The sequence below is a fragment of the Diadema setosum genome, chromosome 16 (assembly GCF_964275005.1).
Source record: "Diadema setosum chromosome 16, eeDiaSeto1, whole genome shotgun sequence".
Taxonomy (NCBI): Eukaryota; Metazoa; Echinodermata; class Echinoidea; order Diadematoida; family Diadematidae; genus Diadema; species Diadema setosum.
The window spans coordinates 5230479-5251177 of NC_092700.1; the positions used below are offsets into that span (position 1 = coordinate 5230479).

A 20699-nucleotide genomic window follows, 5' to 3' on the forward strand; every position below is an offset into this window, starting at 1 on the left:
TTATCACATACTTACTAAAGCTGAAAATGTATTCTTAACAACTATAATATTCATCTGTCTGGCGTAAAAAGGAGATGACTGACTAGAAATGTAACAAAATAGGCATGGCAAACTCATCAAAGTAACATAACAAAAAAGGAAAAATGTAGCTGAAAATTGATATGTTAAGCCTTAGAATCTTTGCAAAATTTTATTCAAGTTCTTCACACTGTCCTACGTCAGTGGCGCCCCGGGTCCACGTACGACTACCAACCGGGCACTCAAAACACTCCGACTGACCAATCAGCGGTTGGAACGTGCCTGGTGGACACTGGATGCAGGGCGAGAAGCCGGTGGTGGAGAAATAGCCCCTTTCACACTGATCTGTGGGACACAGAAAAGATATGATATCTATAGGAGTAAGGCACTATTAACACTGTTATACCATGTCAGAGTGTGTCGTAGCTCTTAAATCATATCATGGAGCTGAAACACGTCATGGAGAGGGTACACAATGCAGGCCCGTAACTAGGGGGGGGGGGGGGTTCAGAGGATTTTAGTCGACCCCCCCCCCCCCCTCCATTAGCCAGCAGCTAAAATTGGTTAAAGAACTAAAAGGAAATAAGAAATAAAAATGAAAGAAGGCGATTCTAGTGGCAAAAAAAAAAAAAAATGAAGCTTTTTTTTTTTCTTGCCAGCCGATGAAACCCGGAAGTGGCGCGAAAAACGAAATTAAAAAAAAAAAGCACGAGGGAGCTTTTTTGTTTTTATTTTTGTTTTGATTTGTGGCTTTTTGGCTCGTTTTTTGTTTTGTTTAGTTTTTGCTTGTCAGCTGATCAAACCCGGAAGTGGATATAAAAAGGTCCCCTATTTCTGATTCTGAATCCTCCCATAAAAATCCTAGTTACGGGCCTGCAGTGTGTTGTAGATCCAATCCATGATCATCGCGTGCCGATGTCGGCATATTTAAACTTGATATCTTTTGAACAAAGCAAACCTGTATAGTTTAACAACCATCTCTCTGCGGTCGGAGAAGAGCATAACATACGATTTGAAGAGTCTTGGACTTGTGGATTGTGCACTTTGCATAGCTGTGAATCCATTCATGTCACTTGATTTTACAGCATAACTATTCATACCATTGAAAATGCTCATTTCTTTTTTCTCAGAGAAGCGGATGATGGATTGAATGGGTACCAATGGGGCATATTTAATCGTCATCTGCAAATTACACTCAAATTTGGATTAATTTCATTTTCATATGAATAGAAACATGAATATTTTCCTCTTTTGAACTGTCCTTCACTGTTTATTATTTTCTTTTTTGGAATGTAAGAATTTTGTGAATTCTAGTACATTGATTGTTGTTATTACAAATAGCATTGATGTGATTAAGATTGGTTGATGAGGAGGATTCCCCAATATTCATATTTCGTAAAAAGATACAAATTCCATCGACTTGTTCAGCACAATGGCATAAGTTAAGGGAAATATTATTCCCCCTGTTTTCTGAAATAGGTAAGTCAAATGCTTTTTCATTATGCTATAATCTTATGTTGATTTTTCATTCTATTATATCCTCTTCAAATTGCGGTCGCTGACGATGACTGCTCCAAAACTTTAAAATCTCATAACATTTGAATCGAATGTCTGATTTTCCTCAAACTTTCACAAACGTATATTGCTGCATTCACTCAATCCACGTTTATATTTGGGCTTTAATTTCCTTTAAACATAATACCAAACGGCCATACCTCTGCAACTGGCAATATCGGGGCTCCCCTTCTCCAGTGTCGATTGTCCGTCCGGACACCTCATACAGGTCAGCTGGGCATCAGCGTCCTGGTAGAAGCCGTAGCCGCACATCTTGCACGATCTCGACTGCGGGTCGTAATAGTGTCCGGTCGCGCAGGCAACTGTCAGGGGTGGAAGCAGCGTATATGACACAAAACTATTATCATAGCACGGTGCAAGCAGTACATCAGGAAAACAAAACACAGTCCATAATGGATACAATATGGATGGGCTAACCTGTGCTTCATAGCAATCACATCGATTAATCATCTCTTCAGCACAGGTGATCGATTTGAGAATGGTCGAATCTCGAGGAGAAAGGAAGATTCATATCTACAATTAAAATTCATTTGATAGACCTTATTCGTTGTCAAGGCAGACCAAATCTTCAGACTGAAATCGAGTCATCTTACAAAGGTAGAGACATTGATGATTTACCAAACTTGAAATGTGAAAATGATTTTGTTGATGAATATAATGATAATTATTTCATTATAATATCAAATAAGACACAGACCTAATAATGGTTAGTTGTCGCCTTTATCGTCATCCATAGATATTATGATTCGTCACAATGAATCATAAAAAAGCCACTAAACATTTCTTGAATTCTTTTCAAATAAACTGATACGAAAGCTGTCCAATAAGCTCATACAAAACACATTGACAAACGGTGAGGCAACAACACACACAGACGTACACATAACAGAAGACCTTACCACATTTCTGATTATTGCCGTCAGGAACATATCCCTCGTCGCATTCTATCCCAGGATCCCCCACGAGCATGAAAAAATCCGAGTCGGTCACGTGATCCAACTTCTCACGAAGTATCGATATTCCTTCCCGGGCTGGAGCCAGTATTCCAGCGAGTAGGGATTGCGCCCAGTTCGTCAGCTTCTTTTGTGCCCGGCTCTGGCCGCCTGGGCCTGTTGCGTTCGCCGCCAGGCTCAACATTATCCGCATGGGCTGGTATCCTTGTGTTGTCACATTATCGAAGACGCGGTCCAAATCCGGCGTTGCTTTTCCGTCTGCCATGTCATAGAGAATATTATGCAATAAAATCGGTTTTTTTTTTCAATGTTTAACGATGAAAATGAAACTGATCATAGTGTTTGACGCTTTTGTGCAATGTTCTTCTGTAAAATAATATTTCAGAGGCCATGAGAATGACGACCAAATTGAAAGAAATATGGCCTATGAATCTTGAGTGAAAGAAGAAGAAAAGAGGACGAAAGTGTAATGACGTTTGAATTTGAAACGCAAATAAAAAAAAATAATACCGATGAATAAGCCATTTTGCAGTTTCATTTTGCCCATGAGCAGAAAAATGTAATCCGTACCAACAGGCTTGTTGGTTTTTAAATTCGCCAGGATAAGCATCTTTGATGTAATGATTTTTCATGCAATCCTTATAATATTTCCTGCTTGCCAGCACATCCACCTTACTAATACCCCTTTCAGTAACCCTCTTGGCTCGGACCAGGAGCGGACCAAGTCGAAAATTTTGAATTTATGAATGGGTGGGGGCCAAAGTGGCCCGCGCCAGGTGCGGACTATTTTGGCGCTGCTGCAGCTAGCACCAGGCGCGGACCAGGCGCGGGCCTGGCGCTGATCGACTGGAGTTTATTATTAGTGAGGTTCACACCTAGGTCCCTTTACCTTAAGGTTTTCTAAACCTCGAGGTTTTGTAAACTACGAGGCACTAAACTCCAAGTTAGCGTAGATGTAGACGCATGTAGTTTAGAAAACCACGACAAAACCTTAAGGCGAAGACACCACGACAACACCACAAGATTTCTTAGGGTGTTGTCGTGGTTTAAGCGCGTAGTCTAAGCGCGCTGTGGCAGCGCGCTTCAACTATGACAGATGTGAACGGAGTTTTGTTAACCACGACGCTCAGTTTTTTCCACAATAGTGTGCAACCCTATGTGCAAACTAGGCGCCCTTTATTTTCTATCGTAGTTATCTTTACCTCGAGGTTTTGCTAACTGCATGTAGGTGTGAACGGCATCGAAGTTTTGTCGTGGTTAGGGGGACGCATTTTTGCGCTCGTAGTTTAATAGTATAACTACAAGTTTTTGGATAGGTGTAGACATGGCTAATATAACGATAGCAGCGCCAAGCGCTTGCCAAAATTCCTTTCACGGTCAAAGGTCACAGCTTCCGCTGCTCAGCACATAAGTGCGCGGCACGCACGTCAAATATCGCGCGAAAAATTCACTTCCGCTCTGTCCATAACGTGTTCAGTTACCCTGGCAGTTATCCCTTACGTTACCGAGTTTATGAATGGGTCATCGTAAAAGTAGCGCGGCTCTGCTATGGTTATTGAACGCAATTTTTACGGCTTGGCGCGGGCTAATTTAGCTCGGACCAGGAGCGGGCCAAAAATGTATGAGTTACTGAAAGCGGTATAAAATGTTATTTTGCAATATCAATAGAAACAGATTGTTAATACATTCAATACAAAATAATGAAATGGATGCTTTCCCAAATGTTAAATGAATGATAATTCTGGTCATCTGGTCTATGCAAGTTCATTTCTTGTTTCAACAGGATTGGTGAATCCCATAAATCGTTACGTAAAGCTTATGCATTACGTCGTTTTCAAAACGAGTGAAGTGCCCCTAACTGACAGAGATAAATGAAAGGTCATTTGGACTAATGTGCCCATGAGCTAACTACGAACTGGCTTATTGGTTTACCTGTAGAGCGGTCGAGAAGCGCCCTCTTACGGCGCCTGGCTGGCCAGCCACACACGACGTCTACGTTTTCGACGGAACAGCCGTCGTCAGCATCGCAGATTTTCTTGGCTTCATCGGATTTGCTGATGACGTCGATGAAAGACTTGGCAATGTCCTCTCTCGAGGTCGGGGAGGTGCACTGACCAGAGTAGTAGAGGAGCTCCGTTGGGAGATTGCTCTTGGTTGGGTCTCGAACCTCTGACCCAGGCATGGGGAAAGGAAAACAGTCATAGCACAAAGGCAACAAAGAAATTCGCATTTGTATGCTTTGCACATACACACACATACACGCAAAATACGTAAAACTTACAGGACACTCACGTACAAGCTTACATTGTTTCTCCACAGCTCGGAATATTTTGTTATCATTATTAGAGGGGCGATAAATCAGGATGTAGGAATTTGCAAAACATATTCCCTATAACATGAGGAAATGAAACAGATACCAATTTACAAACTAACTACAATTAATCAACTATGGGGAAAAAGTTTGGATAATAAGAAACTGAAATCCAGGTGATGCTATTCTAATTGAAAAACATTAACAAGAACAACTTGTACGAAAATGAAAACTGCATAAATTACGGGAACAGTCGGGGACGTATGAATGTGGACTCCACAGTCCGGACGAGCCACAGGTGTAGATGTCGGTAGCGGGCTGGAACCCGCTGGGTACTGGGATATCGTAGTCTTCGTTGCAGGACATGCTGCAGTAGCGACCGTACGCCCACTTGTCACAAGATAAGGCCCCGTGAGCAGGAGAGCGAAGGCTCATACAAGGCATGGCTGGGTGGGAAAAAAACCCCGAACAAAACAAAACATAATAATTAATCAAGGGTTGAAGAGGTAGTGATTGGACTCCATGGAGTCCAATCACTACATCTCGGTTCAATTCATTCTTTAATTGTATACAAAACATATATATATATATATATATAAATCAAATTGCGTTTAAAAAAAAAATTGTAAAAAAAAAGAAATACAAAGAAAACAAAATCGCTGAAAGCCCATGAAACCCGGAAGTAGCACAAGAAATATTTTCGCACCCCCCCCCCTTTAAAGAATTCCTGCAACCGCCACTGGATATTAACAAAGGCCATGTTTAAAAGTTTCAGCTTCTACCAACCTTTAATATTGTAGTGGGCAAGCTTTCGTCCTGACCTTGTTTCTACAACAAGGACGTTTCATTGATATTGCATTTAAGAGCTCCAATACCCTTAGAAGTAGAATAGTCCACCCAAAAGACAAAGTCCCCGAAACAAACAAGGTCAGGCATTGTATATAAGATCACTTGTGCTGATTGCCACGATTGTTACATCGGAGAAACTAGCAGAACTACTAGGAACACAAAAGGGCACTGAGGCTCAACAACCCATCACACTCGGTGATAGCTGAACACGTCTACAATACAGGGCATAACATTGAATGGGATGAGGCTGTTATCATTGACTTTGAAAGCAACTGGTTGAAAAGAAAAATAAAAGAATTACTTTGGATCAGAAGGATTAATCCAGCTCTCAAGAGAGACTCTGGCTACACCCTCTCACCCATCTATGGTCCAGTGATCAACAAAGACAGGCAACGGCAGCAAGACAACACCTCGCTGCATAAGGCTTGAGAAAGTCCTCGGGAGTAGGACGAAAGCTTGCCCACTACAATTAAAGGTTGGTAGAAGCTGAAACTTTTAAATTTATTGTCATCCACAACCGATGAAAGTTTTCAGTAACAAAGGCCATGTTATATTGTTATAGGCCATTTATTAGGTTTCATTCAAAGTAACAATAAAAAAAATCTAAGAGTTATTTCCGGCGTTCAGGAAAAAAAAAAGGGGGGGGGGCTTCTTACGTTCGATCGTGACAGTGAAGTCGCAGATGGAACTCAAGCTATTCTTCATGTTGGTCGCTGTGTACACCACATGGTTGCTGCCCCATGGCAGCTGGACGTTGTTGCCGCCGTAGTTACACGTGACACGCACCTCGTTGCCGGGAATATCCCGCACGGTCGGCTCGTCCCACGTGACCGGGGTCATCTCGGTGCTAGTGCGCATGTTCTGGTTGGGAGGACAGGTGAGGAACTCTGGGACGACCAAGTCTGTGACGTAATCAGATGTCACAATGTGAACGGAGGAGCAAAGACTATTATAGTGAGAAGACTTTTTTTTTCTTTTAGTGACAGATTCTGGGATTAATGAGGCTACCAAATAGATGAAAAGTGAAGATGAAAGATAGAACCTAATATCATACACATCACACACACACACACACACAAATTAAACCTTATCCGTTAATGATGCCATTCATTCGACAAATATGCATTTACTGCTGTCTTAAAACACACCATATTATCAGACATATCAGGATGCAAGGATGGTGAGAGATTATTCCGCAACCTGGCTGATCTTGGGATGAAAGACGAAAGATGAACCTGGGTGGTGGAGTTGGGAATATTGACGGGTGTACGTCACGAGACCGACACCCACGAGTCATACAGCTCACAAGTCATACAGTCCATGAGTTATACAGCTCACGAGTCATACAGCCCATTCGTTCGAAACTAAGCTAACAAGGTCATGGGCTTTATTTGCCTAGTGTCGAACTCATGGACTGTGTGACTCGTGAGCTGTATGACTCATGAACCTGTTTTCAGTGTCGAACTCGTGGGCTGTATGACTCGTGGGTGTCGGTCTAGTACGATGAACCCATAATTTATTTAGAGCATAAAGATGACTACTCGCAGAAGATCGAGTTACGGTACAGACAAACAAGCTATAACAAATGATGCATCCAACGACTTTGAAATACTCTTGCCAGTCGTTGTAGCAGTGTTCTGTTTTGAATGCCGAAACAAAGTCAGACGCGGTCCCACGGATGCTTATTTAGTATGTCCCAAAAAAAATTACAACGGGACCCCCCGCAATGATATCTGTAATAATAGTAAATCAATCTAAATATAAATTCAGGGTATGAAACTATAACTCATTGCCTACATCTTACAGAAAACCCCATTCGATTTGCTTCAGTGGTCAAAGAGAAATGAAGAATTTTGTAGAGGATGTCGAGAATCTCTTTTGTCCAAGTTCTGTCTATTATTCACGCACTAGAGCATTGAATTGCTAAAATTGGAAAATTAGACTCATGACATGCTTTACAACAATCTACATTTCTCTGTGACCGCTTAACCAAATTGAATGAGGTTTTCTGCAAATTAGAGCTAAGATGTTATGTTTTAAGGACCCGAAGTAGCACTTAGACAGGTCGATTATTTTGGATGTTATCAATTCGAAAATTTGATTGCAATTTTTGAGGGACATACTGCAGTATGTCCCACAAAAATTACAATCAGATTTTCGCATTGATAACATCCAATATGATTATTCTTTTTCAGTGCTACTTCAGGTTCTTAAAATATAACATCTTAGCTCTATTTTGCAGAAATCCCCATTCGATTTGGTTAAGCGGTCACAGAGAAATGGGGATTGTAGTAAAGCATGTCATGAGTCTGATTCTTCCAAGTTTAGCACTTCGATGATTTTGTGTGTGAACAATAGACAGAACTTGGACAAAAGAGATTCCCGACATCCTCTTCAAAAGTCCTCATTTCTAATTGACCACTGAAGCGAATCGAATGGGGTTTTCTGTAAGATGTGGGCAATGAGTTATAGTTCAAACCCCTGAATTTGTATTTAGATTTATGCAATATTTTAAAAGATATCATTGCATAGGGCCCCGTTGTAATTTTTTTTGGGGACATACGGGTATGAATTTCCACGATTTCTAGCAATGACAGTTCTAGCAAAGACAGTTAGAATATCGTCCTTCTAACTTTACCCATTGTTTACACGCAAAACATTATTGTCTTATGGGTAGAACTTACCAAATTAATGATCAGCAATCACGTGATCATATTCATTTCCTCGGTAGCAGGTCTTACACTATGATAAACCCTTGTAACACAATGTACAATGAAAAAATATCATTGTAATATTATTATCGTAACATGACAATAATGTTCCGTAAACATTGGTAAAGTTTTCAATTATGTTTATGCTAAAATAGCTACTAACCGATCAAAACATCACTGTCGACTTCAAACAAACAAGCAGATGGTGTCATTCAGTTGTACATGAAAATTCGACACCAGTGTCCATTAAAAACTTCGATGACCAATATAGCCAATTGGATATGACGATCATACAGATAAAGTCGTGACAGATTTGATATCGACCGGCACATCACACCAATTAAATGTAAGTCGGCAACCGCCGGGCTGTATCTGCGTTAGAGATCGACCTCAACGTTGTGTGGAAAAAAAAAAATCTTCCTTATATTTATTGCAAGGGATACGATTTCCTTTCTTCTCTTGGAGAGTGTAAAAGGAAATAGAGACCACACTGGTTTGAATGGAAGCTCTGAACGCTTTGGAGACTAATCCCAAATGCTCTCGGGCAGGTGTCTTTACAGTATACTCCCCCCCCCCCCCAAAAAAAAAAATATATATATATATAAAAATAAAGAATATATATATATATATATATATATATATATATATATATATATATTATAATCGGATTTCTGCATTGAAACTTTCAATGTGATTAAACTGTCTGGATGCCATTTCAGGGTCTAAAATAACATCTTACCTACATTTTGCAGAAAACCCCATTCAATTTGTTTAAGTTGTCACAGAGAAATTTGGATCGTTGTAAAGCATGTCATGGGTCTGTTTCTTCCAAGTTTATTACCAGCACTTGGATATTTTTGAGACTGCATATTTTTAAAGTTGCAGTGGGTCCTGTTGTAATTTTTTTTTTTTTTATTATTTGGGGGGGGGGGGTGGGGGGACATATGTGAGTTATAGTAAAATCAGCTTCATATGGGTCAAAGAACCAAAATTCGCGGGAGACGACATGGGGGGTGTCACCTGCAACACATACCGTGCAGATACACGTTGAAGACGCAGGTGGCAGAGTTTCCGGTGTCATCCCGGAAGTGATACTTGCAAACGGTGTCGGCTGTGAAATTGTACGGGGAGCGCAGGTCTGCAGGCTCCGTGGTTATGAGAAGAGTCGCGTCAAAGTTGTCCGATGCTGTCGGGACGACGAAACTGACCTCCACGCCCCAGTGCTGGGTGCGGTCGGCGTTGATGGTTCCCGGGCATTGCGTGATCACAGGCGCGAAGTTATCTATGTTAGAAAATTTAGAATTTAGTGTAAGTCAGCAGTGGTGTGAATGATGATAAATATCAAAGCTAAAAAGAATGATAATGATGTTTAAAAACAGAAATCAATGTTTGAACGATGATGATGATAATGATGATGATGATAATGTTAGAAACTCAGTGCTACAATAATTATAATGTGTTAGAAAGGACGGACTTTTGACGGAAGATGAAATAATTATAAGACGAGAGAGAGACAGATAGAGAGACAGAGAGAAAGAGATAAGAGACATAAACAGTGCGTTGGTGTGATGAAAATAATTGCATGCAGTCATTAAAGGCTTGCTCTTGTAATGAAAATTGTGATAGTACCCTAATTATGACAACGAAGGTAATGATTGCATCCTTGAACTATCAACATTAAGTTCTTGATGAAATTGAAAAAGAAAGTGTGGAAAGAACAAGAAAATGTAATCTTTAATCACGGAATATCTGTGGAAGAAATAAGATTAGAGTTGTGAAAATTGATTAAAGTACGCATGCATTGATAATATCGTTACAAACACAACTCTCACTATAAAGTATTACTTAAAGTACTAACGTAACTATGACGAAATGGCTGTCAAGTTACGCCAGTATTTTCATCATTATTTTTATGTGATATGTTAGTATTAGTCTGACAACAACATGGAAACTGTCAAACAATACAGCCTAGAAAACGAGTCCCATGATGGAGTGAACACATAACTGATTCAATATCGAGATTCCATGAGGAAGTGCCGATCACAGATCAAAAGTCTAATTGTCGGCAGTTTTTCTACACTACAACCTCTCATTTACTCTCATTTTCTAGTTCATGAAATTAGGTGATACGGCCAACAGTGCACTCCCGTTATAACGAGATTCTCATTACAACGAAATAAAGGTACAGGTTCGTCTCTAAAGAAATTTCGATGTAGCGATAAAAAAAAAGAACAACAACTGCCGGTCCCGATGACACAACATTTCTCCAAGGACTTAGGGTTAGCACTGGTTAGGGTTATGAAAGGGTTTTAGGTTTAGTTTCATGTGAGGATTAGGATTAGGGTCATAGGTTAACTTTGTAAGTAGAATTAATTGTTTGGCTTGGCGTGCAGATATAAATGTATTTTATGGGAGCAATTGGCGCAGGAGCATTGTCATGGAACCGCCAGTCCCGAGAACTCCGTTATAACGGGAATGCACTGTAACTATAGAAAGGCTAAGCAGAATATGCAGGAAATAGAACAGCATCATAATAGCTAACGATGAACATTATTTGTGTCACCAATGAGACTATTATAGGCGCATTACGAGTCAGATCATGTACTATAATGAACACCATGCTACTTCAGTATGATGTAAGATTTACGTTTTTGCAATTATTACAAATATTAATAATATGTTCTTCTTTATGAATACATTGTGTGTAATATCGCATAATTTGATGGAAAATGAAAATTGATTTGAATTTTGAACTTTGATGTGAGGATGATTGCCATGGTTACCTGCGCAGACGGGCTGCGTACCGGACCACTGGGCACTGCTGCTGCTGACAGACTGACACGTCCTCTGGGTAGAGCCCTCAAGGGTCAAGCCCACGGCGCAACTGTAGGTACACACCGACCCGACGGACGTGGAGTGGGAGCAGGACACCGTCCCGTGCTGGGGCGCAGCGGCTGTGCTGCACCTCACCACTGCGCGGGTGAGCGGAAAGGACGCAAGGAAAACCCCAAAGAGAATTATCAATTTCAATTTGCAATTCATTTCAATTCATTTATTTCATACTTCTCATATATGAATATTACATCAGGTATAATAGCACAAGTTCTTTTACCTTGTCAGCAATGTGCAAAAACAAACAATATACATGATAATAACACACCGATAGTAATGATAACTGGTCGAAATCGAAATGGGGCTCTACAAAGAGATGTATGACGGGACCTAAACATGAAAGCAAGCTTGTTTGGCTGTAAGCCCCGAGTAATCAGTGTTTGTTAAAAAGAAACGGTGAACGGATAAAAGACAAGACCAGGAGATTTAATGGTACCAAATAAGAGAAGCGGGGTATGCCTATGTGATTAAAAAAAAAAAGAGAAATACTCAAATGTGAACCATTATTGTGATGTGTTTGTTTACTTGTAGAACATTAAAAAGGACAAAAAAGTTAAATGATTTAATGCATTTCTGGTTGGGATTTTTCGGAGCACGTTTTAACGAGGACTTGTTGAAAATGGGCAGGTCAACCCACTAAATGGAAAGCGTAAGATAGAGACATATAATTTCATCTTATAAAACATTTTTTTTCATCTCATCTCATATTTTCAAAGTCGAGCTCGCGGGTAGTATTACTCGTGGAAGCTGGGCTCGAGGGATGACCCCGTTAAGGCGACCGAGTAATGCACTGACGTCAAACTGTTAGCTATTTCTTATACTCATTTGGAAGAAATGGCGCTGTGTTTGTGTGCGCGTGTGTTTGTCATTTAAGTTCCATTGCTTTGATTAAACCTCTTCCTCTTTCCTCGTCTGAATCAGAGTGCCCATTTGTTTTCTTAGTTAAGTATGCCAATAATATGCAAATATTTTTTTTTCTGTTTCATTATCGTCTCTTCAAATAAAAAATACAAGTTTCTTGTATAGGCCTATGTATATTATATCATAATATTCAAATCCCGCCCAGCGCTTACGTCCTTGGACAAGATGTTTTACCCACCATGTCCCTCTCGACCCAGGTGCACAGGGTACCTGGCAACGCTGGGGTAATAATAATGGCAGGACCCTCTGGTAGAGCAGTGGCAACACTGAAGAGGCTATCCTGGGTAAATAAGACCTTATTATCATTATTATTATCATTCCTCCTCTTTTGCTTATGGGGACCTTCCATCCATATTTCTTATGAATAAAACATTGTTCTTAGGCGTACTATTTTCATTCGCATTCATGTCTTGACACTCAAGACAATATTTATATAATATAATAAATTATGAATATTGTCTTGAGTGTCAAGACATGAAAGTTATGTTATGTGTACGTATACGTTGTGCAGGAACATACAATCATTTATTGTTATTCATTCCGATATTCGAAGTTACTATCGCAATGTGTCTTATCACCAGCTTATACAATGGGTTATTGTTACCGTGTAATATTTTTTGTGTTATTTTTTATATGAAACATGTATGAAACCAAGGTGATAAGAGAAGGTCACTAGGCTATCCCGAGGGGTTTATGTTGGTTATCAAGTATAAGGAAAGCTGATAACAAAATAGCGCAAATCAGCAAACATTTGCGATGAGTATTTACTCGCCAGTCATAGCTGATAGCTCCACAGACAAGGGATCTGTGATGCCAAATCCCCAAATGTAGGTCTAACTGACGTCATTTCTTTGATCAATGAGATAGTTTAAAGGCATAATTTACCATTTGCAGAAGAAACAAAAACCCAGCATTGGGGCATTGAGTTGGGGATAGGAACAACCACTGTAAAAATTTGAATCAGTATAATCAATGTTAAGTATTGTTAAATACACAAAATGTGAACTATAGTTATAATAAAAATATTTCCAGACTGAAACGTCTAAGGTTATGGTTTAATGAGAAAAATACTGATATCTCCTAATATTTTAGGCTTTATTGCCAAAAAAAAAAAAAAATCAACAAATTATATGGTAGGATTTTTGTGATACAACAGACCTACACAATATGCATCAAACTAATGTGATATCTTGAACATTTTTTTTTTTAAATCACTGCTCCCAAAGGTAAACAGGACTTTTAAACAATCCTTCTCCAACGCGGTAAAAGAATGCTTTCAACGTGTAAAACAACAATGAAATAAATTGATTTGCAGGAGACCAGTGCTTGATAATAAAAAGAATACAGCAAAACATGAAACAAGACAAAAACAAAACAAAACACAATATGAGATAGATAAGATTGATGATAATCATGCACAAGCAGACTTTGACACAACACATTACAATTTAAATAAAAGAAGATTTTGAAATGAAAAAATTTTTGTTAATGAATAAAACTTAAAATAAGCGTTGATAAGGCAATACATTCGTTTTGACTTGTGCGAAAAGCAACAATGAATTCGGATAAAGAAACATAACGATTTTTATTTTGACGAAAATAATAAACAATCAGGAAGTTTGTTGAAATCAGTGTAATTGCTCGTATCAACAGCAAACGAATAATGTAAATAATGTGTACTATGAAATGAAATGGGGCTTTCTTGTGTCAACTGTCGTTCATTTCCTATTATAGTTCTTGCTGCCCTGATGAATTGACCATGGGACCTTGTGAAAATTCCATGAGAATTTCGGAAGATAATTCTAATTTAAAAAAACGAAGGTACTTGCAATCTTTAGCAAATGACCGCGCTGGCCGAAAAAGCGAAAACACACACACACACACACACACACACACACACACATACGCGTGTATGGAGGAAACCTATGGTGGACCTGTGTGTAAGTAGGATTCTTGTCAACCGAGCACTCATTCGTATACCATCCAACCGATGACATATTACAATAATGCTAATCGAGGACCTACAAACATGTACCCCTATGCTGAAGCACACCGTTTGGAACGGTCTGCAAAGCGAGGACGTCCTCGGTTCTCTGTGTTTTCTCGGTTTAAATGTGAAGTTTTGTGTGTGTCCTCGTTTTCCACCATGGGTAAGTACACACACACACACACACACACACACACAATAATCATCTGTCGCGCTCCCAATTTAATGGATAAAGTTGCAGATGACAATTAAAATATTAATGCTGCTGTCATTCATTATAAATTGTTCAATACAATTCACTTTAGAGTATCAGCTCTAAAAACAAAATAATATAAAATGCGTGGAAAGAAACTGTACGAAAGGGTGAAGTAAAGTCATCAGAAAATGGGATGGATTACAAAACATTAAGGAAGAAAGTCATGAAAGATTATTATTAAAAAAAAAAGCGAACCTCACCTACAACGGTGAAAGTAATCTGGCACGTCCTCGTGTTTCCAGAGCTGTCACGTGCTGTGTAAGTGATCACGTGATAGCCTTCTGAAAAATGTGATCCGGATGCAGGTCCACTTCGCCTATGACAATAAATGTATGAATGAAACTGCTTTGATGAGGTCGATCAGTTATATATACCTTTTGCAGATGAAACAAAAAAAAAACAGCTTTAGTGCTTTAAAATAGTTCTAAAATGTGAGTTAGAGATAAAAACAACCAATAATCAGTACAGTGCACTCCGCCTGTTATAACGAACATGGTTACAACGAAATTCCGGTTACAACGAGGTAAAAATCAAGGCGAAAAATTTACACTCTCCATATATTTTTATTGCTTATGTGTTCGGTGTTAGCGAAATTTCGATATAACGAAAGAAAACTGCCGGTCCTGAGGACTTTGCAGCCCTGTAACTTTTCGTTCCTATATGAAAAAGTTGAAGTTGAATTATAGACAAAAAAAAAAAAAACATGAAAAATGTGATTGGTCAGTATCACATCTCTGTACAAACCAATAAAAGAGTGGTAAGATGATGCTGTCACCGCCTCTTTCGATGTGTGCTCGAGTCATTATATATCAACTTGTGTGAAAGTTTAGAATTTTATAACTTTCATTCTTGATATTCTTTTGAAAAATACTTATTTTGTACCACCCCGTTCGTGTTACTTAACCCAGTAACAAATTAAATGTCTACATTCACCAATTAAAGAATGGTTCCTCAACGCCATTACCATGCTTGATATGTGTGTGTGTTCGTGTGCGTTGTGCGTGTGCGTGTGCGTATTATGAATAACATAATTCATCAAGAAACCTGGGTAACTATTCGATATTTCTTTTTTTTTTCTGCTCACGTTCCCTAATTCTGGTCTCATTATTATGGGCAATATTTAAACACAATTACGGAACTTGCACAGGAATTAGAGGTTAAGAGTTTTTATTTTATTTTCTTGAAGATATCAAAATACTACCGTTGTTGCTGGTTTCTCAGACGGATCACCTATTTTGTATTTTCTCAGTCTCTGTTACTTGCCCTGGTTTTACCGTAAAAGGGCTGACGCAAATTTCGATCTGAATAGACATTCAACTTGACATCGACATAGACTACATATTATTAGTTTTCGTAGGGCATAAATATGACATTGTTATCACTTTTATCTGTTTAAAAATTGACAAGAGACAGAATCATACGAATATGACATTTTGAATTACGTGCGACGTTGGTGTCACACTCGGTTATCAACCCATCAAAAGCCCAAGAAAATACCTAAGGTCATATGATGACTACCGAAGAGCACGGAAAAACTACTAACAAGTAGATTTGAAACTTTGTCATAAAATGAACTTTCCCAACATAGTCAGTGATTTTGTTGGTCTACCAAAAGTTATGCTCCCGCCAACGACATTGATCCCGGATGATGAGGAGCTCAATCATAGTCTTACGATGGTCATACGATGTTTTCACGAATGACCAAGAACCTATTATAGGCTCAGAGCTGCTGAATTCTAAAATTTCCTTTATCTTATGTCCATCTTTGCACAATTTCGGGAGAGTGTAAAATTTCATGATGCCTGCATAAAAAAAAAAAAGAAAAAGATACACGTACGAAACTGAGCACGAGCCGCGGTCATCGTAGCAAGTTGGTTCTGTCCACGTGACCACTTTGGTTGATGTGGTGGTGTACTGGTGAGGGAGGGACTGTGGGCAATTGTAGAAGCCAGGAGGAGATGTATCTGGGATAACGGAGCAGCGAAATCGACGGAAAGAAAACATTAGTCCATATCATACAATAATCATCGTTATTTGTATCACAACACCAGTAAAACTTAGCTTAGGTTTTCCCCCAATTGGACATGTATTGAAACATGGAGCTATAGTATTTCCATTATTAAACTAGAAATTCTGAATTAATCAGTATCCCTAAATCCCAATTAACTACAATGAGAGGGAAAATGCATCATCTACTGATCTAGAAGGAGTAGGACCCTATCAAATACAAATTGTCCATCTATAGATCTACGTTCGCGATCACACACACGCGAGGACTGGTCGATCGCCGAACTCTTTCACTAGCAACCATCGATAACTAATCGGTGGCTAGAACCCCAAAATCACATTATGCAACATTTTGAAAGGCGGCCAGTTGTCAGTGGACCATTGCACACTGTTCGACGTCTTAATGAAAACCTGCAATGTTCTGGCCGCAAATTGGTTGCCTCGAACTGGGGTCGGCTATCGGTTAGAGATTGTTAGAGAAAACGGATATACTGTAGGACTCCTCAGAAGCAGACCTATCCATTTTTTTTTTTTTTTATTATGCTGTCGATGATGAAACACGTAAGGATAGTTCTGCCATACTGTAAATACAGATCATGGGTTCAATGTTATCACGGGGGTGATGGGGGGGGGGAGGAAGCTTTAATACATGTTTTCCTATATATCAGACCATTCTGTTTTCTACTGTGTTAAAGGGGCATTCCAAACGATTAATTAATACTTTCACATCATGTAGTACATAAGTCGACAGCCCCAACTCATTTATTTTTATGGTGAGGCTGCCATGTCATTATCCTTGTTCATTGTAATTTGTTATAAATTTTGAAAACTTTCCGTTCCTCATCCCAATCACTATAAATTCTGAAACTCTACTCAGTTTAACTATTATTTATAGTCTTTCAAATGTAAACGTCTGAAAATCATCCGAATGTCTCCTTTAAACAATGGAAGGACACATATTGTGAGGTAAATTTCTCGAAAGGAGGGCACTGTTTGGGACAATAATTTTATGTTATATAAAGCGGGCAGAAAGCACTGCGAAATTTATTGCTTATAATACCGCTTCATTTATTTTCCACATTAAAAACAACAATCATCACAGTTTCAAGTCATAAAGTATAAACATATTCATTGTGGGGGATCAATAAAGCCTTTCAGGCTTGTTGGGAATAGACCCCAAAGTAAATACAACACTTTCTCAACTTAGAATTTACGGGTACAAAATATATAGAACACAAATGGTACGCAATCAAAACAGGCTGAAGAAGAAAAAGAGTAAAAAGTAAAATACTGGCAGAATATACAAAACCATGTTGCTTTTAAATACGGAAAGTACGTCTAAAGTTGTTTCTGAACTGCTGCAATGATTTGCAGTTTTTCAGTTCATTTGGTAAAGTATTCCACAAAATGGGACCTTGATAAAAAAATTGTTGACTTGGCTAATTCGGTTCGGTAGAGGGGAGGATGAAAATAATGCTGGTTTCTTGTATTATAACATTGAATACTGCTGTTGAGATGAAAAAAAAAAATTGTTGTAAGGGGACTGGTAATGAGCCAAATAAATACTGTCGCATAAAAATTCCTGTTTGGAAGCAGATTATATCTTGAATTGGCAATATTCACCTTTTTTTTTTGGAATGTTCAGAATTATTCCTAGTCAATATTTCATGTATATTTTATATCAGGGTATGACATATAATTTGAGATTGGTGATCCATAATTATGGTGAGAGGCACTATTGGGTCTTTTAGGAAATATTGATGCCAGGTCACCACGCGAGACACAGAATGCATTGCTCAAAGAACCCAATCTAAGCACATGCAAATAATATTATGATCGAATTTCAGTAATCTTTATTGTGTCTCGACAAGTAGTCGCGGTCATGGATAATAATGATAATAATGATAATAATAATAATAGTAATAATAATAATAATAATTATAATAATAGTAATGATAATAATAATAATAATGATAATAATAATTATAATAATAATAATAATAATAATAATAATAATAATAATGATAATAATAATAACAATAATAATAATAGAGAGACTCTTATAAAGCACTCATTCTACCTAAGATGATTGTCATGGCTCTATGGAACAGAATATTACGTTACATTTTTATAGAGTAACATAGAAGATGTATGAACATTAAGCAACAAATAATATTCGTATATATATAAACCCTTCAAAAAAAGTTTGGAAATCTGAGTTTGATCAATCATTTCTCATCTTTTCTTAGAAATGATTCATTTGTGCTTAGTACCACAGAAAGATTGTTTGATTCTCTTTAAAATGATACCATACTTGTTATGATTATCGTATACATGGAGGCGCAGTGCTTACAAATATGAGGTAATGTCAGAATTGAAAAGTTGCAAAATGGCCCAATTTTTGACGTCCGTAATGCAGTTTCCTCGTGATGAGTGAGTTCCCCATTTTTTCTTTGGTGTTCAGTTACTGTAACATCAGCATTTTTATGGAGTGAAACATGTATGCGTTCAACCAAACAGATAAACACACACACACACACACACACGCACACACAAAGTTAAGATCATGACTCAAACCATTTCATCTCACAGAACTTCGCCACATTAAGCAACAAAGACATAAAGAGATGAAATGGCATGGTCTTGATTTTATTGGAATTTCATCTTTATTTCGTCTTCATTTTGTCGTTACTTTGTGTTTACTCAATGTTTTCTTTATATTGTCAATGAACATGATCGGGGCTCAGCATCTGGTGGACGAGCCAAGTGCTTGCACCACCACCTGGCACCGACGTGTCCTTATGCTGTTGATTGGCGTCAACCAGTATATCTGACGGAGTCCTGCCTATGTCGTTGCATTTGTGACCCTCTTCCCCACAGCTCGACCAAGTTCATCCCCAAAAATGTTCTATGGGGCTGCTGCATGCAGGCTAGTCCATTTCTAATGATGCCCCCCCCCCCCTCTCTCTCTCTCCCTCTCGAGAGAGTTGCGCACATGTCTCGCTGTATGTGGTTTTGCGTTGTCATCTTTATTAGTAGAGCAGATAAGCCGAAAAATTGTGCAAAATTTGACTAAAGCATGAAACTTTCACCAGTGTTAGTACATGTTATAAGATTCATTTTAAGATCGGGAGGTAAGTCTGAATTGACCTCTGATGACCTCTAAAGTTCAATGACCTCAAAATTTGATGAAAATAGATATTTTGCGTCATTGATGAATGTTAAAATGGTAATGATGTACTAAAAACTCATTTTTAGTTGCAGTGGAATTGTCTTCATGTTTCAAAGAACCCTGCCAGGTTTCTACCTTTGACCTCTGATGACCTCCAGAGGTCAATGACCTCAAAATATCAGAATATTGATATTTTGTCATAGATTAATGATAAACACGGCAATGATGTACTAAAACCATTTTTTTTTTTTTTTTTTACAGTGGAATTGCCTCAATGTTCCACCGATCCTTGACAGGTTTCTACCTTTGACCTCTGTTGATCTCCAGAGGTCAATGACCTCAAATTATCAGAATTTTGATATTTGGCGCAATTGGTTGATGATAAACATGATAACGATGTCTTAAAAATTCATTTGTGTTACAACTTAATCACTTTCCTATTCCTCAGATCAAGAGGAATTATTTACATGTCTCTGCCTTTGACCTCCGAGGACTGTGACAGGTCAGTGACCTCAAAATATCAGAATATTGATATTTGACGTATATTCAATGGTTAACTGTATACCTGGTGTGCAATCACGCTTTATGCTATTAGCATTTATGCTACAATAGAAGTGTCTTCTCATTCCACAGAACATTGGTCCAACTTTGACATCTAAGGACAATGTGAGGTCAGAATTTTAGAATATAAAAATGTGTGTAGGTACAATTATTTATGTTTGCCTTCGTTGGTTTAATCCTAAAAGTTTAATCATTTACAAATCACGCCTTGACGTTATAATCAAAGCATGTATGCATATTCCACAGAGCAGGCGCGCCGGAAGCAGTTTTGGATTGGGGGGGGGGGCCAAATATTGGAGGGGGCTCACGATAGACCATATATGCTACACAATATACACATACACACACACACGCACACACATGTATATATATATATATATATATGAAGAGTTTGTTTGCAAAAACCGATAAGTCCATATTTGTCAAATGGAGATATTTGCGATTAAAGGTCAAGAAAAACAAAGAGAATAATAAGAAAATTTTTGC

At 38.5% G+C, this 20699-nt stretch overlaps 1 protein-coding gene across 1 annotated transcript; it reads right to left on the reverse strand.

Moving 5' to 3' along the window:
• Positions 1–190: 190 nt before the first annotated feature.
• Positions 191–16477, reverse strand: LOC140240220 (sushi, von Willebrand factor type A, EGF and pentraxin domain-containing protein 1-like). The gene is made up of 10 exons (XM_072320013.1): positions 16311–16477; positions 14674–14789; positions 11201–11389; positions 9451–9699; positions 6363–6608; positions 5103–5303; positions 4479–4715; positions 2493–2804; positions 1734–1895; positions 191–363 (listed from the first exon to the last, which is right to left on the reverse strand). Exons 1-10 carry the CDS (start codon positions 16475–16477, stop codon positions 191–193), a joined length of 2052 nt encoding a protein of 683 aa, XP_072176114.1.
• Between the last annotated feature and the right edge of the window lie 4222 nt (positions 16478–20699).